The sequence below is a fragment of the Triticum aestivum genome, chromosome 2A (genome assembly GCF_018294505.1).
Source record: "Triticum aestivum cultivar Chinese Spring chromosome 2A, IWGSC CS RefSeq v2.1, whole genome shotgun sequence".
NCBI classification, from domain to species: Eukaryota; Viridiplantae; Streptophyta; class Magnoliopsida; order Poales; family Poaceae; genus Triticum; species Triticum aestivum.
The window spans coordinates 532,111,957-532,138,581 of record NC_057797.1 but is presented as its reverse complement, the minus strand read 5'-3'; the positions used below and the strand labels follow the sequence as shown (position 1 = coordinate 532,138,581).

General features: G+C 45.2%; 1 protein-coding gene across 1 annotated transcript; it reads left to right on the top strand.

Annotated features, from left to right (window-relative positions):
* The first annotated feature begins 300 nt into the window (after window positions 1–300).
* Window positions 301–2,700, top strand: LOC123189272 (uncharacterized protein C57A10.07). Its single transcript, XM_044601651.1, has 3 exons — window positions 301–1,101; window positions 1,697–1,821; window positions 1,970–2,700. The coding sequence occupies exons 1-3, from the start codon at window positions 522–524 to the stop codon at window positions 2,288–2,290; spliced, it is 1,026 nt and encodes a 341-aa protein (XP_044457586.1). The 5' UTR covers window positions 301–521; the 3' UTR covers window positions 2,291–2,700.
* The last annotated feature ends 23,925 nt before the right edge of the window (window positions 2,701–26,625 follow it).

Sequence of the window (26,625 nt, the reverse complement as noted above, 5' to 3'; positions counted from 1 at the left end):
GGGCCAACGGCCACAACAGAGGGGACACATCCACGTCGATGTTGACCACCTCCTCAGCCGCAACTTCCTTCACCGCCGCTTCCACCGGATGACGTTCTTTGCGTGCAATTCACCATCATGGACGTGACCTCACGGACTCCGCTAAGACATCATCCATATTGCTCTTTGGGATGTGGTATCCAACGGCGATATCTATAACGGTAGATGACCGCGGTGGTGCGGATGGAGGAGCAAGGTTGGAGGACCGCGTCCATGGGACCATGGCTCCATATGCCACGAAGTAGCCAACTATCTGAATCATCGGATGTTCCACGGCTAGACTTTTTCCCCTACACCATCCTGCACGGTACCTTCGCCTCTTTCTCCTCCGGTCCCTTCTATCTTCTCCCACGCTGCTCTGATCTCCGACCTCCTGCCCCGAGCTCCAATCCGACCGATCCAATGCCGCTCTAAATCCTCTCCTCCACTCCACCACCACCTAGATCCGCCCGCCCCGAGGCGGCGGAGCTCCGGAGAGCTCGATGAGCAGCCAGGGATTCGGCCCCGGGAGCCCCAAGTCCTTCCGCTACCCTAGAGCCGACTACGATCTCGAGTCCGGGATCCCCCGCAAGGGCCGCAAGCCCAAGGCCTCGCATCTCGACGCCCCCGCCCCCCTCGGCTCGGCGCTGATGAAGATCCGCTTCTTCTACGAGGCGCACCCCGTCGCGGTCGCCCTCATCCTGCTGTCCTTCGGGCTGAGCGTTCTGATCCTCCTGTCCGTGTACGAGACCCGGTTCAGGACGATGAGGAGCGGCGGCAATGAGGTCGGGGCGCACCCGCTTCCGGGCCTCCGCAACCTCGTCATGGTGGCCGGCCATTCGATATACACCAGCGCCAGCTGCGGGAAGATCGACCGCGAGGATTCGTGGTTCTTGGAGCCGTACCAGAAGCACCCCGGCCAGGCGGCCACCTTCTTGGCGCACATCAAGGAGGGGGTGGAGATCGCGGCGAGGGATGAGGGCGCGCTCCTCTTGTTTAGCGGTGGGGAGACGAGGAAAGATGCAGGGCCGAGGAGCGAGGCGCAGAGCTACTGGGCTATCGCAGAGTCGGAAGGCTGGTTTGGTGAGTTTCAGGTTACATCAACATTCCTTCTTTCGTGCTTTAGTAAGATTATTATTATTGGCATAACGGGGTTCGGAAATGTGGTGCTGATTAGTCTTTTTGTCGATTGTTCGTCATATGTATCCTGAACTTGAAACAACAAGACCTAGATGTACAATTACTTTCTGAGTTCTGACTACATACGCACTCAGTTGCTCTGATGAAAATGCAAAGCAAACAACATGCTTGTTTTAGGTTCTGTATATAGATATGTTGATGCATGATCATAAATTTACTATCGTGGAAGTAAATAATTAAAATGGCTGTAGAAAACATCATTGACAGCAAGCTGCTCACATTTTGCAGAGGCCATTGGAAAATGGCTGATGAGTTCTCTAATTGTGTCAAACATGTAGTTCAGCTCATAAATCCATCTCTGAAACATGGATAGTCAGAATGTAAGGACTGAAGAGGTTGATGCTTCCTGAAGTTTATCGTGTTTACCTTCTCATCTCAGCACAGTATTACCACCGTTGTTTATGTATCCAGTTCGAGTTCCTTAGTTATTTTGGCAACCATCTGGCAAAAACTTCACTATTTGCATGTACATGCACAGGAAATGATGATAGTGTAAGGAACCGGGCACTCACTGAGGAGCATGCACGAGATAGTTTTGAGAATCTCCTATTTAGCATTTGCCGTTTCAGAGAACTCACTGGAACATACCCACAGAATATAACTGTAAGTTTTTTTTTCCTTTTGTCAAGGCTTTCTGCTGAAACCTTATTTCACATATTACTTGTTGGTAATGCATTTTTCTGTACTTCCAATTAAGTTTTGAATGTCTGATAGTTTGCTAATTTGCGACTCTGAACATTTTGTTGCTTAGGTTGTAAGCTATGATTTTAAGGAGGAAAGGTTTGCACAATTGCACAGATCTGCACTTGGGTTCCCAGAAGAAAGGTTCTTCTTCTCAGGTACCCCAGCTACAGCTACAGCAAAGGAGGCAGCTCTGAAAGGTGAAGCCTCTGTCAGGTCTCAGTTCCAAGAAGATCCATATGGATGTGTTGGTTCTCTTCGTGTAAAGAGGCTCAAGAGAGACCCGTTTCACCGTACCATTCCCTACCCCAATGGCTGCCCTGAATTGAAGGGCCTATTCTCCTATTGCGGCATGGTGCCATACTCTGGGAACCTTCCTTGGACTCAGTAGCGGAAAAAGGCATGATGTTTGGATCAAACATCTACTCTCGCTGTAAAATCCCAGCATTCTTGTTTCGCCCCTGTTTCTAAGCTGACAGAATAGATATCCCGATTCCTGTCTTCTGTGCGAGGGAGAAGAGAAGATCTAAGCTACACTAGTTAGATTGTTTTCGTCACGGAAGCTTGCCACATGCTCCATATAGACAGATTTTCTATTTCTCACTCCTCCCGGATCTCCACTGAAAACTGTGAATTTGTTAGTACACATGGTCTGTAAACTAGCAGTGGAAGCAAGTGAACTTATAATTTGTAATTCCAGCTTGAACTGCACCAGTAAAAACTGGAAACCTTATGAACATGTACCATGTAATATCTTGGTATTCTTCCATTGTGAAAAAAATAGGCTGTTTTCGTTTTTGAGGAAGGAGCTTTGGGAATAAGTTAATGGTCTATATGTGCTGGCTACTTTGCCATTTTACTGGCTCTGCCATGTTAATGGTCTATCTGTGTCCATGGTTGTGTACTAACCACTTCTAGTATGATCATATTTCAGACATTGATGCAAGGTCCTTTTGTGTGGATTATAATTCAAGACTAGTTCATAGTAAAATCAAAATTTCCCGTTTTTAAATACATGACCTTGTAGACATGGGCACTTTTTAAGATGCAACTTTCATTGTTATTTACTCCCTCTGTTCCCAAATATAAGTCTTTGTAGAGATTTCACTATGGACCACATATGGGTGTATGTAGGTGCATTTTAGAGTGTAGATTCACTCATTTTGCTCCGTATGTAGTCTATAGTGGAATATTTAGAAAGATTTATATTTAGAAACGGAGGAAGTAGTACGTAAAAATGTTAGTACTATTCTTTGAAGCATTTTTAATTTTTATTGAACAATCTTACGAGTTACGAGTGTTATTTTATAATCCATAGACGAAGTTAGAGAAGTTCAAGTCGGTGTCTGGAAGGGAGGTAGTTGTATACTTTAGGATCAGAGGATCAAAGTTGTGTGGTGTACTTCACTTAATTGAAGATTGTAGCAGCACTGTCCAGCTATTTGGTCCAGAGCGCCATAGTATTTTGTATGCTTTCCTTCCTCAAAAAATGCACTCCCTCTGTAAACTATGAACTGCAAAAACGGACGAGGATTTGGAGCACTCAGGTGCTCTGCACCCCTATATGAACAATTCATTCAAAAAATGCCGAGAAATTTGAAAAAAAATTCTGAGATTTTGGAATATCAAACGTGGGTTCCCGATCTACTCCTGTGTGAAATTTCATGAAAAAAATACCAGGAAACGTATTCGTGGCAAAAAAGACAAATTTTCCTATGTATAGAAAAAAACTGTTTTGATAGATTTTTATTCGGACAATATTTCCTTCGCCACGGATACATTTTTGGGATTTTTTTCACGAAATTTCACACAGGAGTAGATTGGGAACCCATGTTTGATATCCCCAAATGTCAGATTTTTTTTTATTTTTTGGGTATTTTTTACAATTATAGGGGTGTAGAGCACCCAGGAGCTTCTGTGTATTTTCCTTGCAAAAACGTCTTATATTAGTGCGCAGAGAGGTCGAAAATGCATAGGAGGTCTCGGGTGCTACGCCCCCCTATATTTAAAAATAATTTAGTAATTCAAAGAAAGTCAAAAAATCCCGGAACTTTTTATGGAATCAAACATGACCAGGTATTGCACTTGCATAAAAAGATTTAAATAGGAAATGACTTTTATTGTATCCGAGGTCAAAGATTTCCCAAAAAATGGTAGATACAAGTACTATTCATGCTATATTGTCGTCATAAATTTGTTTTTTTGCTCCGAAGTCAATGAGAATTATTCCTTGGCCAAACATTTTATATGAGTACAATACCTAGTCATATTTGGTTCAAAAACATATCCAAGGTTTTTTTGGCTTTTTTTGAATTATTAAATTATTTTTAAATGTAGGGGGGTGGAGCACCGAGTGCTCCTAATCCGCTTCCGCACAAAGGTAGCATTTTGTATGCCTTACTTCTTATTAAAAAATATCAGAAATGTTAGCTGGCATACGTCAGCCAGGAGCCTGGTTCCAGCGAACGTCTTTTCTGATCTAGATACATCCATACCCGTGACAAGTAATTCGAAATGGAGGGAGTAGCTACGTAGATCTTGGCATGAATCTAACGCCATGTCAACTCTCTGGATGTGCTCGCTGTAGGTGATCTCCTAGCGAACCTCCCTTTTCATTTTCTCCCAAAAAAGCACAGGCTGGGGATCGCACCATCCTGGAGAGCTGCAGAGGGCACTGACCGGTTGGGCTAGTGTAAGTTTTGTGAATACTTTGGCGCTCAAACATCTTTTATCCATTTCGAGTTGTTTTTGTTTTTGTTTTGCATTTGAAAAAAAATCAACAAATATTGAATTTTTACATTGTTTGAAAGAACAAAAAATAGAGGTGATTTTTTCTAAGCAATGTGCATTTTTTTATTGTATGTAGCATGTCATTTCCCATGTTTTGAATGGCATTTTTTACTAAGAGCATGACATTTTAATAATTAAAAGATGGCATTTTAATATTAACAGATGTCATTTTTATTATTAAAAGATGGCATATTTTATATTTAGGATATGGCATTTTTGTAAGAGATGACATTTTTTATTTAAGAGATGAAATTTTTATTATTAATAGATGGCATTTTTAGTTATTAAGAGATGACATTTTTAATTACTGAGAGATATCATTTTTATTATTAAGAGATGGAATTGTTTGTTTTTCAGATGGCATTTTTTGTTTATTAAGAGATGGCACTTTTATTATTAATAGATGACATTTTTATTTATTAAGAGATGACATTGCTAATTATTAAGAGATGCAATTTTTTGCTTTTTAGATGGCATTTTTTGTTTATTAAGAGATGTCACTTTTATTATTAAGAGATGGCATTTTTGGTTTTTAGATGCCATTTTTTGTTTATTAAGAGATGACACTTTTTTATTATGTTTTCTTTCTTGTATTCACATGGCTCTTTTTTATTCATGTCATTTTTATCCGAGGATGGCAGTTAAAAAAATTTGAAGTTCATACTAAAAGGATCGATATAGTTGACTAGAGAGGGGGAGGGGGGGGGGTGAATAGGCAACTAACAATTTTTAGCTTTTCTTTACCAAATTAAACTTTGCATCAAAGTATGTTGTCTAGATGTGCAACTAGGTGAGCAACCTATATGATGCAACACATACAAGCACACAAGCAAGCAAGGAAAGTAACACAAGTAAGCTTGCAAAAGTAAAGGGACGAGAAGACCAAGAGTGGAGCCGGTGAAGACGAGGATGTGTTACCGAAGTTCCTTCCTTTTGAAGGGAAGTACGTCTCCGTTGGAGCGGTGTGGAGGCACAATGCTCCCCAAGAAGCCACTAGGGCCACCGTATTCTCCTCACGCCTCACACAATGCAAGATGCCGTGATTCCACTATTGGTGCCCTTGAAGCCGGCGACCGAACCTTTACAAACAAGGTTGGGGCTCTCTCCACAACTTAATTGGAGGCTCCCAACGAAACCACAAAGCTTCACCACAATGGAATATGGCTCCGAGGTGACCTCAACCATCTAGGGTGCTCAAACACTCAAGAGTAACAAAATCCACACAAGAAAGTATGGGGAAAGCAAATATCCTTTGGTGGAAGTGTAGATCTAGGTCTTCTCCTTCAATCCCTAACAAATCAACAAGTTTGAGTGGCTAGAGAGAGAGATCGGGCAAGAGAGCTTGAAGTGCATTAATGGTGGAGTGAGAGAGGTCAAAGGTGAGAGTGGTAGGTGGGAGAAGCTCCCTTATATAGCAAGTTAGCAACCCTAAATTCCAGCCGTTACTGCGTTTTTTGCACTACAGCGGTACAACCGGTCCTCGTTCCGGTACAACCGGGACTCACAGTGTATCTACAGAACCCTACCAAGCGGTACAACCGGACCTGCAGGCGGTAGTACCGGCTAAGAAAATTAACCGGACTAACTGCCTAGCCACCGCACAACCACCGCATCAAAATAGGAGCTTGACCGGTACTTGGGCGGTGCCTGGCCGGAACAACCGCATGGCCTTGAGCTCTTGGGCGGCTAAGTTCTGAGCGGAAGAACCGCTCGGACCACCAGTGGTACCGGTCATCGAGGAACGACCGGACCAACCGGGCCACTACCGCCCAAGAACCGCATCAAAACATAAGCACGAGCGGTACTTGAGCGGTGCATGGCCGAAACCACCGCCCTAGCTTTTGCAGAGCATGGTGGCGGTACCACCGCCCGGAGGCAGCGGTACAACCGCTCGAGCAAAGCTGATGAGCGACAAGACCCAGCGGTACAACCGCTCCAGAGAGCGGTACAACCGCTGGGCAGAAACAGTGAGCAGGAATAGATAAGGGAAGAGATAAGGAAAACTCTCTCTCTCACACACACCTGAGAAAGACAAAGGAGGGGTGATGAAGGTGTACGTGAAAAGATTCCCCCAGTTCTTTCTAATGAGGATTCCCTCTTGATAGTACGGGTTCCCTACGACCAAAGAGATAAAAAGCATAGGGGACTCCGTCTTTGATCTTTTCCTACAAGAGAGAATAACTTTTCGATGTGGGCCTAAGCGTCAAGAACCTGAAACATTTAACATAGGATTAGACCAACAAAGGGTTGTCATCATCATCCAAAACATAAAGTAGGGAAATGCCCTTTCAATCTCCCCCTTTTTGGTGGATGATGACAACAATATGATTTGCAAGAGAGAAGTCTACGAAATCTAGTCAGAACTCCCCCTAGATGTGTGCCCCAATAAGAACACGCTGTTAGAAAGCATGGGCACACTTTCAGGGCTAGACTCCCCCTAAATTTTATAGACTCACCACTCTAAGCACATAATATGAGAGACAACATAACGGATAGATAGCAATAATAACAATAATAATAACCGACGAACTGATAGCAATAAAAAGAGTAGCATAAGTCTCACACACAACAAGAAACCATGAACAGAGTTCAACACTAAAAGAGAAACACAAGGAAACGAGAAACCCAACCCATGCAAATCCCGAGACCTATAGAACCCTCTCTTCATGTTAATGGTAATGAGCATACGGTACACTTTCCGAAGAAACAACCTCAAGTTCACAGTATCAATTCTATTGGAAAAATTCCATCGATTATTTTTGGAGGTTTTGAATTTCCTCTTCCTAGTGTCAAGAAGAAATATGATATTCTTATTGTTGGGGATGTGCATATCCCCGTTGAGGTAACCTAGTGTTATTCAAAAATTCTCCGGTTCCATGTTATTCGGAATGAGTTGTTAACAAGACTTGATCAACCTTGTTAATGGATTCCTTTTGATGATCATGAGGTGGATGAAGTTAGAAAACACAACTCTCTGTACCCTCTTTTAATTTCTGTTATTTAGTTTGAATAAAGTAAAAATAGTATTTTCTGTCTGTTATCTGAATTATACGTGCAATATAAAAATACCCCAAAAATAAAAGTTCTCCAAATGCCCTGAAATTTAAATATGATTTTTTCTGAAATATTTGAGAATATTTGGCACTGAGAACACAGCAGGGGGGCATCCACCTGGCCACGAGGGTGGAGGGCGCGCCCTATCCCCCTGGGCGCACCCCCTGCCTCGTGGGCCCATGGTGGCCCCCCTCCACTTATTCCTGCACCCACACACTCCTTCTTCCTCCCACAAACACCATTATCCAGCTCAAGCACGAGTTCTAGCTCATTTTGCTGCGATTTTCGATCTCCTTGCTCAAAGCACCTCTCACAAAACTGCTTTGTGGGATTGTTCCTTGGTATGTGACTCCTCCATTGGTCCAATTAGTTTTTGTTCTAGTGCTTTATTCATTGCAAATTTGTGCTGCCTAGGTGGCTCTGTTCTTGAGCTTGCATGTCAAATTTATATGGTTCCAAGTAGTTCTAATGCATGATATAGGCTCTAGGTATTTGTAGGAGTAGTTGCTATCAATTTTGTTGAGTTTGGTTCACTTTTATTTTGAAGTTACTAAAAATTTCAGAAATTTTCCAGAGGAAGAAATATGTTTAGGAAAATGTACCAAGGTGGTTCTTCAAGGAAACAAGGACCCAGACTTGCAATGCGTGATGCTAATGATGAGCCACCAAGGGACGCTCCAGTGCGATCTTGTGAATGGCCTTTAGAGGACTTCATGGATCGAGCAGGAATTAAGGAAGAATTTAACGCATATTTGCGTAACGCTGAGCTTGTGAGCTTTGAGGCAGAAAAATGCCGTCAGTACCACGATCTCACTAGTTCCTTTGTGAGGAGGTTTTAATTTTCATCTTCACGTAATTCTCAAATTGTCCTGTATGATCTTTATGAAAATTCTTATACTATGGACTTAGAGGAGTTTACCACTGCTTGCAAACTTCCACAATGGGGTAGTGCTAGTGGACCTCGCAAATCTGAATTTAGAGATTTTCTTGCTAGTATAACTGTGGGGAAATCTAGAGATATAGCACAAGCTACCATAGGGAGCATTCATTTTCCCGCTATACATTACTTTGCTCTATTCATAGGTAGATGCATTAATGGTAAAGATGAAGCATGTCACATGTGTGTCCCTGACCTCGGTATTCTTAGGAATGCTGTGTTAGGAGATAAATCTTATAATTTGGGAGCCATTGTTGCACGTAGGTTGCATCTTAATAGATTTAATGGAGATTTCTTTGGTAGAATTTATGCAATCCGCATAGCTAATTTTCTTGGTATAACCATACGTGAGGATGATATTGAGTTGCCTCCTACTTATTTGGATTATGAGGCTATGGTTCGTCATCAGTTTGTTGAGAGGAACGATCAGTTCCTCCAGTACCGACTAATCTTTGACACACGACGCACCTATCACACCGCTCTCCTTGCTTCTACTTTCTTTGATTTTCAGGCAAAGGGGAGATATTTTATAACCAGAGAGGAGGCGAAAGAGTATAAGAGGAGGGTTGAGATAGCTCGCCTCCAAGCTGCAACCCACGATGCAATGACTGCTACATCTCAGTACGACCCCAACTACAACTTTGGATATCCGCCAGGCCATCCGTGGCATTAGACCAACTTAGGCCAAAAGCGTAAGCTTGGGGGAGTGTGTATTTCCCACCGACATTACATTCAGGTTCACACACTCATTGCTAGTTGTCGGTGCTCATACTTTTTCATTGTATCATCCATACTAGTTTATTTCCTTTTTATGCTTTCTTCTTGTGTGTTTAATAAACCTTAAGAAAAACCAAAAAAATTAGTTGTAGCTTTTAGCTAGTTTTAATTTCCATGCCTGTAGTAGTAATTAAAAAAGAAAACCCCAAAAGATTTCTTGTTCTTCTTTTGCTTGGTGGGAGCTTTCCCATGTAAATATTTTTATTTTTCTTCTTTTCTTTGGGGGTCGATAGGAGAAGACCATGATTTAATTGTTAAAGTGGCTCTTATATGCATTATTGTTGATCTGACAAAAGAGCCCATATTGCCTTGTCCTCTCCTGTTTATTGAATGCTCACAGATTCCAGCTTAGTCCAATGCACGTGCACTATTATTATTATTCACATCATTCGGTCGTGCAAGTGAAAGGCAATTATGACGATATATGATGGACTTATTGAGATGAGAAAAACTGGTATGAACTCGACCTCTCTTGTTTTTGTAAATATGATTAGTCCATTGTTCCTGATTTAGCCTATTATGAATAAACATGTTTGCGATGACAATTAGAGATCATAGTTTCTTATGTCATGCTTAATTAGCTAGGAGCTTATAATGATTTACCTTGCATGCCAACATGCTATTAAAATGGTCGTGATGTGGTATGATAGGGTGGTATCCTCTTTTGAACAATTCGAGTGGCTTGACTTGGCACATGTTCACGCATGTAGTTGAAACAAAATCAACATAGCCTCTACGATATTTATGTTCATGGTGTATTATATCCTACTCATGCTTGCATTCGGTGTTGATTAATTTTAATGCATGTTCATGATTGTTGTCGCTCTCTAGCTGGTCATTTCCCAGTCTTTTTCTAGCCTTCACCTGTACTAAGCGGGAATACTGCTTGTGCATCCAATTCCATAAACCCCAAAGTTATGCCATAAGAGTCCACTATACCTTCCTATATGCGGTAGCTACCTGCCGTTCCAAGTAAATTTGTATGTGCCAAAATCTAAACCTTCAAATAAACATTCTATTTTGTATGCTCGAATAGCTCATGTATCAGCTAGGGCTGTCCGTATCTTCCATGTTAGGCGGGTTATTCTCAAGAGGAGTGGACTCCGCTCCTCACTCACGAGAAAATGGCTGGTCACCGGGATGCCCAGTCCCATGCTTTATGCAAATCAAATCAAAATAATTGCAAACAAAACTCCCCCTTGGACTCTTGTTAGTTGGAGGCACTCGTTGTTTCGAGCAAGCCATGGATTGATGCTTGTTGGTGGAGGGGGAGTATAAACTTTACCATTCTGTTTGGGAACCGCCTATAATATGTGTAGCATGGAAGATATCGCCATCTCTTGGTTGTTATGTTGACAATGAAAGTATACCGCTCAAAATATTATTCATCTCTATTTCAAAATCGTGCTCTGGCACCTCTACAAATCCCTGCTTCCCTCTGCGAAGGGCCTATCTATTTACTTTTATGTTTTGTCATCACCCTCTTATTAAAAAGCATCAGTTGGAGAGCACCGCTGTCATTTGCATTCATTACTGTTAGTTTACATTGAGTATGACTTGACTGGATCTCTTTTACCATGAATTACAATGTCTAGTCAGTCCTTGATCTTTAAAGGTGCTCTGCATTTATGTTTTGCGGTCTCAGAAAGGGCTAGCGATATACCATCTTGTTATATCATATTATGATTGTTTTGAGAAAGTGTTGTCATCTGAGATTTATTATTATTGCTCGCTAGTTGATTATGCCATTGACATGAGTAAACATGAGACCTAAGCGTTATGGTGAATATGGTTAGTTCATAATATTTGCTGAAAACTTGAATGCTGGCTTTACATATCTACAACAACAAGAGCAAACAGAGTTTGTAAAAGTTTTTCTTGATCCCTTTTAGTTTGTCAACTGAATTGCTTGAGGACAAGCAAAGGTTTAAGCTTCGGGGAGTTGATACGTCTCCGTCGTATCTACTTTTCCAAAAACTTTTGCCCTTGTCTTGGACTCTAACTTGCATGATTTCAATGGAATTAACCCGGACTGACGTTGTTTTCAGAAGATTTGCCATGGTGTTATTTATGTGCAGAAACTAAAGTTCTCGGAATGACCAGAAACTTCACGGAGATTATTTTTGGAAATAATAAAAAATACTGGCAAAAGATCAAGACCAGGGGCCCACACCCTAGCCACGAGGGTGGGGGAGCGTCTGCCCCCCTGGGTGCACCCCCTACCTTGTGGGCCCCTTGGAGCTCCTCCGACCTCAAATCCAACTCTATATATTCGTGTTCGGAGAGAAAAAAATAAAGGAAAAAGATTCATTGCGTTTTACGATATGGAGCCGCCGCCAAGCCCTAAACTCTCTCGGGAGGGCTGATCTGGAGTCCGTTCGGGGCTCTGGAGAGGGGAATTCGTCGTCATCGTCATCATCAACCATCCTCCATCACCAATTTCATGATGCTCACCGCCGTGTGTGAGTATTTCCCTCATAGGCTTGCTGGACGGTGATGGGTTGGATGAGACTTATCATGTAATCGAGTTAGTTTTGTTAGGGTTTGATCCCTAGTATCCAGTATGTTCTGAGATTGATGTTGCTATGACTTTGCTATGCTTAATGCTTGTCACTAGGGCCCGAGTGCCATGATTTCAGATCTGAACCTATTATGTTTTCATCAATATATGAGAGTTCTTGATCCTATCTTGCAAGTCTATAGTCACCTACTATGTGTTATGATCCGGCAACCCCGAAGTGACAATAATCGGGACCACTTCTGGCGATGACCGTAGTTTGAGGAGTTCATGTATTCACTATGTGTTAATGCTTTGGTCCGGTACTCTATTAAAAGGAGGCCCTAATATCCCTTAGTTTCCGTTAGGACCCCGCTGCCACGGGAGGGTAGGACAAAAGATGTCATGCAAGTTCTTTTCCATAAGCATGTATGACTATATTCAGAATACATGCCTACATTACATTAATGAATTGGAGCTAGTTATGTGTCACCCTAGGTTATGACTGTTACATGATGAACCACATCCGGCATAATTCTCTATCACCGATCCATTGACTACGAGCTTTTCATATATTGTTCTTCACTTATTTACTTTGCCGTTGCTATTGTTACAATCACTACAAAATACCAAAAACATTACTTTTTCTATCATTACCTTTTGCTACCATTACCACTACTATCATATTACTTTGATACTAAATACCCTGCTGTAGATATTAAGTTTCCAGGTGTGGTTGAATTAACAACTCAGCTACTAATACTTGAGAATATTCTTTGGCTCCCCTTGTGTCGAATCAATAAATTTGGGTTGAATACTCTACCCTCGAAAACTGTTGCGATCCCCTATACTTGTGGGTTATCACGGGGCACCATACATAATGTGATAAACACACTATACATATGAGACATGGTTTAGTTTGTGAAGATCTAGCTAGAGCCTGAAATGTACTTTGATTTGAAATCAACATAAAGTGGATTCAAAAAATCGAGTTCGAGTTCATATAGTGCACATAGTTCATATGTAACTCGAGACTAATCATGTGGTGTGCTGTGAAGATAATACACAAACGATAGTTTAACTTGACAATAATGACGATTGTAGATCTTATTAAAACACAGAAACAAATTCAAATGCTTTGACTTCACAACAATCATTATTGTAGATCTTATTCAAATAGATAAACGAATTCAAATTTAGTTCATATTGAAGCGGTAGTATATACATTTGGAATGCACTAAAATGTTTATTTGAGTACTAGGTTGCATGCATTATACACGTAGCAAAATATTTCAATTGAACATAACATGAATTCAAAGTTTTGAATGGCATTTGTAGTGCGAATTGATTTGGTACAGTACATGTTAGGCTTGTCCGGAAATTTCAACCTGCGCCTTGTTAGCCCGAAATATTTAAGATATATCTTTGTCTCATTGCGCTCCAACAACTCCCTCCATCTCAACCCGCGCCTTGCTATTCCAAAATTACAACACGCGCGAAAACTCCCACCTCCTGTGAAATCCTGACACATGAAATGCCCGTGATACCCTGAACCGAAAGAACCGCCTCAAATCGGTGGGGGTACTTTCGTAACTTACCCCACATTTCGGACAAGCGCGTCCCTAAGCCATGGTTCCCCCACTCCCATCCCATCCGCCCACCCATTCGTACACCGAGGCCAGCAAAACCCGCGAAGCCCCACACCCTCCTCCGTCTGCCACCCAGCCGGAGCCTCTTCCCCGACGACGTCGTCCACAGCAACACCTCGACGTCCCTCATCCACCGTACCGGATGAGGATCCGTCATCGACATGGTCGTCCCGCCGGTTCAGCCACCCCATCCTCCACCTCCAAGGAGTTGTGATGTCTACTACACAACCTTCTTCTTGTAGACGTTGTTGGGCCTCCAAGTGCAGAGGTTTGTAGGACAGTAGCAAATTTCCCTCAAGTGGATGACCTAAGGTTTATCAATCTGTAGGAGGCGTAGTATGAAGATGGTCTGTCTCAAGCAACCCTGCAACCAAATAACAAAGAGTCTCTTGTGTCCCCAACACACCCAAGACAATGGTAAATTGTATAGGTGCACTAGTTCGGCGAAGAGATGGTGATACAAGTGCAATATGGATAGTAGATAATGGTTTTTGTAATCTGAAAATATAAAAACAGCAAGGTAACTAATGATAAAAGTGAGCGTAAACGGTATTGCAGTGCGTTGAAACAAGGCCTAGGGTGCATACTTTCACTAGTGCAAGTTCTCTCAACAATAATAACATAATTGGATCACATAACTATCCCTCAACATGCAACAAAGAGTCACTCCAAAGTCACTAATAGCAGAGAACAAACAAAGAGATTATGGTAGGGTACGAAACCACCTCAAAGTTATTCTTTCCAATCAATCCGTTGGGCTATTCCTATAAGTGTCACAAACAACCATAGAGTTCGTACTAGAATAACACCTTAAGACACAAATCAACCAAAACCCCAATGTCACCTAGATACTCCAATGTCACCTCAAGTATCCGTGGGTATGATTATACGATATGCATCACACAATATCAGATTCATCTATTCAACCAACACATAGAACCTCAAAGAGTGCCCCAAAGTTTCTACCGGAGAGTCAGACGAAAACATGTGCCAACCCCTATGCATAGGTTCATGGGCGGAACCCACAAGTTGATCACCAAAACATACATAAAATAGATCAATAGAATACCCCATTGTCACCACAAGTATCCCACGCAAGACATACATCAAGTGTTCTCAAATCCTTAAAGTCTCAATCCGATAAGATAACTTCACAGGGAAAACTCAATCCATTACAAGAGAGTAGAGGGGAGGAGAAACATCATAGGATCCAAATATAATAGCAAAGCTCACAATACATCAAGATCGTAACACCTCAAAAACACGAGAGAGAGAGAGAGAGATCAAACACATAGCTACTGGTGCATACCCTCAGCCCCGAGGGAGAGGTACTCCCTCCTCGTCATGGAGAGTACCGGGATGATGAAGATGGCCACCGGAGAGGGATTCCCCCTTTGGCAGGGTGCCGGAACGGGTCTAGATTGGTTTTCGGTGGCTACGAAGGCTTCTGGCGGCGGAACTCCCGATCTATTGTGCTCCCCGATCGTTTTAGGGTATATGGATATATATATATATATATATATATATATATATATATATATATATATATATATGCGGAAGAAATACATCAGGGGAGCCACAAGGGGCCCACGAGGGTGGAGGGCGCGCCCAGGGGGGTGGGCGCGCCCCCTGCCTCGTGGCTTCCTCGTTGATCCCCTGACATGCACTCCAAGTCTCCTGTATTGCTTTCTTTCCAAAAATAACTTTTCCGAAGGTTTCATTCCGTTTGGACTCCATTTGCTATTCCTTTTCTGCGAAACACTGAAACAAGGGGAAAACAGAAACTGACACTGGGCTCTGGGTTAATAGGTTAGTCCCAAAAATCATTTAAAATAGCATCTAAATGCATATAAAACATCCAAGGTTGATAATATAATAGCATGGAACAATCAAAAATTATATATACGTTGGAGACGTATCAGCATCCCCAAGCTTAATTCCTGCTCGTCCTCGAGTAGGTAAATGATAAAAACCGAATTTTTGATGTGGAATGCTACCTATCATATTCATCATGTATTTCTCTTTATTGTAGCAAGAATATTCAGATCCATAAGATTCAAGACAAAAGTTTAATATTGAAATAAAAATAATAATACTTCAAGCATACTAACTAAGCAATAATGTCTTCTCAAAATAACATGGCCAAAGAAAGTTCAACCCTACAACATTGTCGGCGTTCTGGGAACGGGGGTCCCCAAACTTGCCTGCCTGCGGCCTGCGGCGTGGCTCAAAAGGGGGCCCAGCACGACCCATCTTCATCAGCACAGACCCAAGACCCTCGCGAGGGGCCAAGCCTCACGGGGCGGACGATGTGGAGCTTCCTCAGGCACGGCCTCATCAGGCTGGCTCGCGAGGAGGCAGAGAGATCAAGGCGGGGTACCTCACGAGGTGCCCGTGACGCAAGCCATGACGACCAAGGCGCCAGGCGGGTGCCAGCCCGCGTAGCGTCCTCCTTTCCTCTTTGGTGCAAAGGGAGCAAGCGCAGCCGCGGAGTACCGAGGCATCAGGAAAAGGTTGCCATTTCGGTGCAACAAGACCAAGACCAGGAGGACTGCAAGACGAAGGTCATTGTGGAGCCCAAGATGGCGTCACCACCAGAGCTTTGTGCAGGCGAAGACTACTTTTGTCAGAATAGCTAGTACTAGCTGCCCCACAACGGTGGCCCAAACCAGTATAAACCCTGTGTCATTCGTGTTTTCCTTTCCATTTCTTAGATCTTAGCAAGGTGGAGGGGTGCAGGTAGGTAGGAGGCGAAATCTCCGTGCGCACCCCAGTGTTCGAACCTCAAGGGTCTGTCGGAACCCGAAATCCGACATTTGGCGCGCCAGGTAGGGGTGCACTGGAGTTTTCTCTTCCGCCACCGTCACGGCCTGCCTCGCGATGAGTAGCGCGTTGCCTGCTCCGGCCGCCGGCGCCAGCACGGGGGCCAGGGGGCTCCGAGCCCTGGCCCCAGCCCTGAACGGGTACGGTGGCCGGACAAGTTCAAGCCAACGACACCGCCGCGCTACGGCGGCACGACAGATCTGCTGGCCTTCTTGCCGGCGAGCGAGGAGGCCCCCCTCGAAGCTGGAGGTGACGATAGGGTCATGGCCAACTGGCTCCCCATGGCCCTCACCGGCGCTCCGCGCCCGTGGCTGCTCCACCTGCCGGCAACCTCCGTGGCCTATTGGGAAGAGCCCCGTAGCCTCTTCCCCACCCATCGCGCTACACCAACACCCCCAGTCATCGCGACCCTCCTGGGCGGCTCGCAGGCGCCGCCTACAAGTAACCACGTCAAGCCGTTCATCCGCCGGGTCAGGGCCGCTTCCACGCGGCAGGGGGCTCTCCCGGACCGGGCGGCGTCCAAGGCCGGCCTGACCTTCAGCTCGGAGGACCACCCCTCCAACTCGGCCTGCTCGGGTGCGCTCCCCATGCTGTGCACCCCCACCATCTGCCAGGTGGCCGTCACCAGAACTCTCATCGATGGCGGTGCGGGCCTCAGCATGCTCTCGGTCGAGGCCTTCAACCTCCTCTGCATACCCTTGGAACGGCTGCAACCCAGCCGGCCCTTCTCAGGCGTTGGGGGCGGATCATCCAGCTCCTTGGGACAGATCCGGCTCCCAGTAACCTTCAACACCTACAACAACTTCCGCACGAAGCTGGTCGACTTCGACATCGCCCCTATCGGCCTCCCCTACAACGCCATCCTCGGCTACCCAGCGCTGGCCCAGTTCATGGCCGCGATGCACCCGGCGTACAACCTCATGAAGATGCCCGGGAGCAGCGGTGTCCTCAGCGTGCACGGGGACACCGGAGACGCGCTGCGGGTACTCAAGCTCGCCTTCAAGAAGGCGGCCTCGGCACAGCCCACCGGCTTGGAGACCCCCGAGCCCAAGGGGGCTGCACTCGCCAAGAAGAAATAGTTGTTCACCCAAGACAAGGCAGAAACCAAGCAGATACCCGTCGATGAGGACGGTGTCGGATTTCGGGTTCCGGCAAACCCTTGAGGATCGAACACTGGGGTGCGCGCGGAGATTTCGCCTCCTACCTACCTGCACCCCTCCGCCTTGCTAGGATCTAAACTAAGGAAAGAACAACGCAAGAGACACAGGGTTTATACTGGTTCGGGCCACCGTTGTGGTGTAATGCCCTACTCCAGTGTGTGGTGTGGTGGATTGCCTCTTGGGCTGATGATGATGAACAATACAAGGAAGAACAACCTCGCGAGGGTCTGCTCTTGGCTGGGGCGATGAACTGCTGGGAGGAGCTCAGTCACCCTTCTCTCTCTCTCTCTCTCTCTCTCTCTCTTTCTGATCTTCTCTATCCTTCGATCCCTCTCTTTTTTGTCTCTCTCTGCCCTGTGGGTGGCTGGTCCTATTTATAGAGGCCCTGGTCATCTTCCCAAATATTGAGCGGGAAGGGAGCCAACAATGGCGGGCTAATTTGAAGGGGGACAACTAGTATCAACTATCCTGACAAAAGTAGTCTTCGCCTGCGCAAAGCTCTGGTGATGACACCGTCTTGGGCTCCACGGTGACCTTCATCTCGTAGTCCTCCTGGTCTTGGTCTCGTTGCACCGAAATGGCAACCTTTGCCTGATGCCTCGGTACTCCGCGGCTGCGCTTGCCCCCTTTGCACCAAAGAGGAAGGGAGTGTTGGAAATATGCCCTAGAGGCAATAATAAAAGCATTATTATTATATTTCCTTGTTCATGATAATTGTCTTTATTCATGCTATAATTGTGTTATCCGGAAATCGTAATACATGTGTGAATAACAGACATCAACATGTCCCTAGTGAGCCTCTAGTTGACTAGCTCGTTGATCAACAGATAGTCATGGTTTCCTGACTATGGACACTGGATGTCATTGATAACAAGATCACATCATTAGGAGAATGATGTGATGGACAAGACCCAATCCTAAACATAGCACAAGATCGTATAGTTCGTTTGCTAGAGTTTTTCCAATGTCAAGTATCTTTTCCTTAGACCATGAGATCGTGTAACTCCCGGATACCGTAGGAGTGCTTTGGGTATGCCAAACGTCACAACGTAACTGGGTGACTATAAAGGCAGACTACGGGTATCTCCGAAAGTGTCTGTTGGGTGACATGGATCAAGACTGGGATTTGTCACTCCGTATGACGGAGAGGTATCACTGGGCCCACTCGGTAATGCATCATCATAATGAGCTCAGAGTGACCAAGTGTCTGGTCACGGGATCATGCATTACGGTACGAGTAAAGTGACTTGCCGGTAACGAGATTGAACGAGGTATTGGGATACCGACGATCGAATCTCGGGCAAGTAACATATCGATAGACAAAGGGAATAGCGTACGGGATTGATTAAATCCTCGACATCGTGGTTCATCCGATGAGATCATCATGGAGCATGCGGGAGCCAACATGGGTATCCAGATCCCGCTGTTGGTTATTGACCGGAGAGTCGTCTCGGTCATGTCTGCTTGTCTCCCGAACCCGTAGGGTCTACACACTTAAGGTTCGGTTACGCTAGGGTTGTAGGGATATGTATATGCAGTAACCCGAATGTTGTTCTGAGTCCCGGATGAGATCCCGGACGTCACGAGGAGTTCCGGAATGGTCCGGAGGTAAAGATTTATATATGGGAAGTCCTGTTTCGGGCATCGGGACAAGTTTCGGGGTTATCGGTATTGTACCGGGACCACCGGAAGGGTCCCGGAGGTCCACCTGTCCCGGGGGGCCACATGGGCTGTAGGGGGTGCGCCTTGGCCTACATGGGCCAAGGGCACCAGCCCCACATAGGCCCATGCGCCTAGGGTTTGAGGGGGAAAGAGTCCTAGGAGGGGAAGGCACCTCCTAGGTGCCTTGGGGGGGAGGGAAACCCCCCTTGGCCGCCGCACCCCCTAGGAGATTGGATCTCCTAGGGCCGGCCACCCCCCCTTGGCCCTCCTATATATAGTGGGGGAGAGGAGGGACTTCATACCTGAACGCCTTGGCCTTTGGTTGCCTCCTTCTCCCTCCCCAACACCTCCTCCACCTCCATAGTGCTTAGCGAAGCTCTGCCGGAGTACTGCAGCTCCATCAACACCACGCCGTCGTGCTGCTGCTGGTGCCATCTCCCTCAACCTCTCCTCCCTCCCTTGCTGGATCAAGAAGGAGGAGACGTGGCTGTTCCGTACGTGTGTTGAACGCGGAGGTGCCGTCCGTTCGGCGCTGGTCATCGGTGATTTGGATCACGTCGAGTACGACTACATCATCACCGTTCTTTTGAACGCTTCCGCTCGCGATCTACAAAGGTATGTAGATGCATCTAATCACTCGTTGCTAGATGAACTCCTAGATGATCTTGGTGAAACGAGTAGGAAAAATTTTGTTTTCTGCAACGTTCCCCAAAAGTGGCATCATGAGCTAGGTCTATGCGTAGTTCTTCTTGCGCGAGTAGAACACAATTTGTTGTGGGCGTAGATTTGTCAACTTTCTTGCCGTTACTAGTCCTTTCTTGCTTCAGCGGTATTGTGGGATGAAGCGGCCCGGACCAACCTTACACGTATGCTTACGTGAGACCGGTTCCGCCGACTAACATGCACTAGTTGCATAAGGTGGCTGGCGGGTGTCTGTCTCTCCTACTTTAGTTGGAGCGGAATCGATGAACAGGGTCCTTATGAAGGGTAAATAGAAGTTGACAAATCACGTTGTGGCTTTAACGTAGGTAAGAAAACGTTCTTGCTAGAACCCTAATTCAGCCACGTAAAACTTGCAACAACAATTAGAGGACGTCTAACTTGTTTTTGCAGCAAGTGGTTTGTGATATGATATGGCCAAAGTTGTGATGAATGATGAATGATCTATATGTGATGTATGAGATGTTCATGCTATTGTAATAGGAATCACGACTTGCATGTCGATGAGTATGACAACCGGCAGGAGCCATAGGAGTTGTCTTTATTCTTTTATATGACCTGCGTGTCATCAAGAAACGCCATGTAAATTACTTTACTTTATTGCTAAACGCGTTAGCCATAGTAGTAGAAGTAATAGTTGGCGAGAAACTTCATGGAGACACGATGATGGAGATCATGATGATGGAGATCATGGTGTCAAGCCGGTGACAAGATGATCATGGAGCCCCAAGATGGAGATCAAAGGAGCTATGTGATATTGGCCATATCATGTCACGTTTATTATTTGATTGCATGTGATGTTTATCATGTTTTGCATCTTGTTTACTTAGAACGACGGTAGTAAATAAGGTGATCCCTCATACTAATTTCAAGAAGTGTTCCCCCTAACTATGCACCGTTGCGACAGTTCGCTGTTTTAAAACACCACGTGATGATCGGGTGTTTTATTCAGACGTTCACATACAACGGGTGTAAGACAGATTTACACATGCAAACACTTAGGTTGACTTGACGAGCCTAGCATGTACAGACATGGCCTCGGAACACGGAAGACCGAAAGGTCGAGCATGAGTCGTATAGAAGATACGATCAACATGAAGATGTTCACCGATGTTGACTAGTCCGTCTCACGTGATGATCGGACACGGTCTAGTTTAACTCGGATCATGTAATACTTAGATGACTAGAGGGATGTCTAATCTAAGTGGGAGTTCATTAATAATTTGATTAGTTGAACTTAATTATCATGAACTTAGTCTAAATATTTTACAATATGTCTTGTAGATTAAATGGCCAACGTAGTCCTCAACTTCAACGCGTTCCTAGAGAAAACCAAGCTGAAAGACGATGGCAGAAACTATACGGACTGGGTCCGGAACCTGAGGATCATCCTCATAGCTGCCAAGAAAGATTATGTCCTACAAGCACCGCTTGGTGACGCACCTGTTCTCCCTGCAGAACAAGATGTTATGAACGCTTGGCAGGCACGTTTCGATGACTACTCCCTCGTTCAGTGCGGCATGCTTTACAGCCTAGAGCCGGGGCTCCAAAAGCGTTTTGAGAGACATGGAGCATATGAGATGTTCGAAGAGCTGAAAATGGTTTTCCAAGCTCATGCCCGGGTCGAGAGATATGAAGTCTCCGACAAATTCTTCAGCTGTAAGATGGAGGAAAACAGTTCTGTCAGTGAGCACATACTCACTATGTCTGGGTTGCATAACCGCTTGACTCAGCTGGGAGTTAATCTCCCGGATGATGCGGTCATTGACAGAATCCTCCAGTCGCTTCCACCAAGCTACAAGAGCTTTGTGATGAACTTCAATATGCAGGGGATGGAAAAGACCATTCCTGAAGTATTTTCTATGCTGAAATCAGCAGAGGTAGAAGTCAGGAAGGAACATCAAGTGTTGATGGTCAATAAAACCACTAAGTTCAAGAAAGGCAAGGGTAAAAAGAACTTCAAGAAGGACGGCAAGGAGGTTGCCGCACCCGGCAAGCAAGCTGCCGGGAAGAAGCCAAAGAATGGACCCAAGCCCGAGACTGAGTGCTTTTATTGCAAGGGAAGCGGTCACTGGAAGCGGAACTGCCCTAAGTACTTAGCGGATAAGAAGGCCGGCAAAACCAAAGGTATATGTGATATACATGTAATTGATGTGTACCTTACTAGTGCCCGTAGTGGCTCCTGGGTATTTGATACCGGTGCAGTTGCTCACATTTGTAACTCAAAGCAGGGGCTGCGGAATAAGCGGAAACTGGCAAAGGACGAGGTGACGATGCGCGTCGGGAATGGTTCCAAGGTCAATGTGATCGCCGTCGGCACGCTACCTCTGCATCTCCCTTCGGGATTAGTTTTAAACCTTAATAATTGTTATTTAGTGCCAGCTTTGAGCATGAACATTGTATCGGGATCTCGTTTAATTCGAGATGGCTACTCTTCTAAATCTGAGAATAATGGTTGTTCCATTTTTATGAGAGATATGTTTTATGGTCATGCTCCTATGGTGAATGGTTTATTCTTTATGAATGTCGAACGTGATGCTACACATGTTCATAATGTGAGTACCAAAAGAAGTAAGGTTGATAATGATAGTCCCACATACTTGTGGCACTGCCGCCTTGGTCACATAGGTGTCAAACGCATGAAGAAGCTCCATGCTGATGGACTTTTAGAGTCTCTTGATTATGTATCATTTGACACGTGCGAACCATGCCTTATGGGTAAAATGACCAAGACTCCGTTCTCAGGAACAATGGAGCGAGCAACCGACTTATTGGAAATCATACATACTGATGTGTGCGGTCCGATGAGTGTTGAGGCTCGCGGTGGCTATCGTTATGTTCTCACTCTCACTGATGATTTAAGTAGGTATGGGTATATCTACTTAATGAAACACAAGTCTGAAACCTTTGAAAAGTTCAAGGAATTTCAGAGTGAGGTTGAAAATCAACGTGACAGGAAAATCAAGTTTCTACGATCAGATCGTGGAGGAGAATACTTGAGTCACGAGTTTGGGGCACACTTAAGGAAATGTGGAATAGTTTCACAACTCACGCCGCCTGGAACACCTCAGCGTAATGGTGTGTCCGAACGTCGTAATCGCACTCTGTTAGATATGGTGCGATCTATGATGTCTCTTACCGATTTACCGCTTTCTTTTTGGGGCTATGCTTTAGAGACTGCCGCATTCACTTTAAATAGGGCTCCGTCAAAATCCGTTGAGACGACACCGTATGAATTGTGGTTTGGGAAGAAACCTAAGCTGTCATTTCTAAAAGTTTGGGGATGTGATGCTTATGTCAAGAAACTTCAACCTGAAAAGCTCGAACCCAAGTCGGAAAAATGCGTCTTCATAGGATACCCAAAATAAACTATTGGGTACACCTTCTACCTCAGATCCGAATGCAAGATCTTTGTTGCCAAGAATGGGTCCTTTCTAGAGAAAGAGTTTCTCTCGAAAGAAGTAAGTGGGAGGAAAGTAGAGCTTGATGAAGTATTACCTCTTGAACCGGAAAATGGCGCAACTCAAGAAAATGTTCCTGAGGTGCCTGCACCGACTAGAGAGGAAATTAATGACAATGATCAAGATACTTCTGATCAAGCCCCTACTGAAATTCGAAGGTCCACAAGGACACGTTCCGCACCAGAGTGGTACGGCAACCCTGTCTTGGAAATCATGCTGTTAGACAACGGTGAACCTTCGAACTATGAAGAAGCGATGGCGGGCCCGGATTCCGACAAATGGCTAGAAGCCATGAAATCCGAGATAGGATCCATGTATGAAAACAAAGTATGGACTTTGACTGACTTGCCCGTTGAGCGGCGAGCCATAGAAAATAAATGGATCTTTAAGAAGAAGACAGACGCGGATGGTAATGTGACCATCTATAAAGCTCGGCTTGTCGCTAAGGGTTATCGACAAGTTCAAGGGGTTGACTACGATGAGACTTTCTCACCGGTAGCAAAGCTGAAGTCCGTCCGAATCATGTTAGCAATTGCCGCATTCTATGATTACGAAATATGGCAAATGGACATCAAAATGGCATTCCTTAATGGTTTCCTTAAGGAAGAATTGTATATGATGCAGCCGGAAGGTTTTGTCGATCCTAAGAATGCTGACAAAGTGTGCAAGCTCCAACGCTCGATTTATGGGCTGGTGCAAGCATCTCGGAGTTGGAACATTCGCTTTGATGAGATGATCAAAGCGTTTGGGTTTACACAGTCTTATGGAGAAGTCTGCGTTTACAAGAAAGTGAGTGGGAGCTCTGTAGCATTTCTCATATTATATGTAGATGACATACTTTTGATGGGAAATGATATAGAACTCTTGGACAGCATCAAGGCCTACTTGAATAAAAGTTTTTCAATGAAGGACCTTGGAGAAGCTGCTTATATATTAGGCATCAAAATCTATAGAGATAGATCGAGACGCCTCATAGGTCTTTCACAAAGCACATACCTTGATAAGATATTGAAGAAGTTCAATATGGATCAATCCAAGAAGGGGTTCTTGCCTGTGTTGCAAGGTATGAAATTGAGCTCAGCTCAATGTCCGACCATGGCAGAAGATATAGAAGAGATGAGCGTCATCCCCTATGCCTCAGCCATAGGTTCTATTATGTATGCCATGCTGTGTACCAGACCTGATGTAAACCTTGCCGTAAGTTTGGTAGGAAGGTACCAAAGTAATCCCGGCAAGGAACACTGGACAGCGGTCAAGAATATCCTGAAGTACCTGAAAAGGACTAAGGAAATGTTTCTCATTTATGGAGGTGACGAAGAGCTCGTCGTAAAGGGTTACGTCGACGCTAGCTTCGACACAGATCTGGATGACTCTAAGTCACAAACCGGATACGTGTATATTTTGAATGGTGGGGTAGTAAGCTGGTGCAGTTGCAAGCAAAGCGTCGTGGCGGGATCTACATGTGAAGCGGAGTACATGGCAGCCTCGGAGGCAGCACATGAAGCAATATGGGTGAAGGAGTTCATCACCGACCTAGGAGTCATACCCAATGCGTCGGGGCCGATCAAGCTCTTCTGTGACAACACTGGAGCTATTGCACTTGCCAAGGAGCCCAGGTTTCACAAGAAGACAAGGCACATCAAGCGTCGCTTCAACTCCATTCGTGAAAATGTTCAAGATGGAGACATAGAGATTTGTAAAGTACATACGGACCTGAATGTAGCAGATCCGTTGACTAAACCTCTCCCTAGAGCAAAACATGATCAACACCAGAATTCCATGGGTGTTCAATTCATCACAATATAACTAGATTATTGACTCTAGTGCAAGTGGGATACTGTCGGAAATATGCCCTAGAGGCAATAATAAAAGCATTATTATTATATTTCCTTGTTCATGATAATTGTCTTTATTCATGCTATAATTGTGTTATCCGGAAATCGTAATACATGTGTGAATAACAGACATCAACATGTCCCCAGTGAGCCTCTAGTTGACTAGCTCGTTGATCAACAGATAGTCATGGTTTCCTGACTATGGACACTGGATGTCATTGATAACGAGATCACATCATTAGGAGAATGATGTGATGGACAAGACCCAATCCTAAACATAGCACAAGATCGTATAGTTCGTTTGCTAGAGTTTTTCCAATGTCAAGTATCTTTTCCTTAGACCATGAGATCGTGTAACTCCCGGATACCGTAGGAGTGCTTTGGGTATGCCAAACGTCACAACGTAACTGGGTGACTATAAAGGCAGACTACGGGTATCTCCGAAAGTGTCTGTTGGGTGACATGGATCAAGACTGGGATTTGTCACTCCGTATGACGGAGAGGTATCACTGGGCCCACTCGGTAATGCATCATCATAATGAGCTCAGAGTGACCAAGTGTCTGGTCACGGGATCATGCATTACGGTACGAGTAAAGTGACTTGCCGGTAACGAGATTGAACGAGGTATTGGGATACCGACGATCGAATCTCGGGCAAGTAACATATCGATAGACAAAGGGAATAGCGTACGGGATTGATTAAATCCTCGACATCGTGGTTCATCCGATGAGATCATCGTGGAGCATGCGGGAGCCAACATGGGTATCCAGATCCCGCTGTTGGTTATTGACCGGAGAGTCGTCTCGGTCATGTCTGCTTGTCTCCCGAACCCGTAGGGTCTACACACTTAAGGTTCGGTTACGCTAGGGTTGTAGGGATATGTATATGCAGTAACCCGAATGTTGTTCGGAGTCCCGGATGAGATCCCGGACGTCACGAGGAGTTCCGGAATGGTCCGGAGGTAAAGATTTATATATGGGAAGTCCTGTTTCGGGCATCGGGACAAGTTTCGGGGTTATAGGTATTGTACCGGGACCACCGGAAGGGTCCCGGAGGTCCACCGGGTGGGTCCACCTGTCCCGGGGGGCCACATGGGCTGTAGGGGGTGTGCCTTGGCCTACATGGGCCAAGGGCACCAGCCCCACATAGGCCCATGCGCCTAGGGTTTGAGGGGGAAAGAGTCCTAGGAGGGGAAGGCACCTCCTATGTGCCTTGGGGGGGAGGGAAACCCCCCTTGGCCGCCGCACCCCCTAGGAGATTGGATCTCCTAGGGCCGGCCACCCCCCCTTGGCCCTCCTATATATAGTGGGGGAGAGGAGGGACTTCATACCTGAACGCCTTGGCCTTTGGTTGCCTCCTT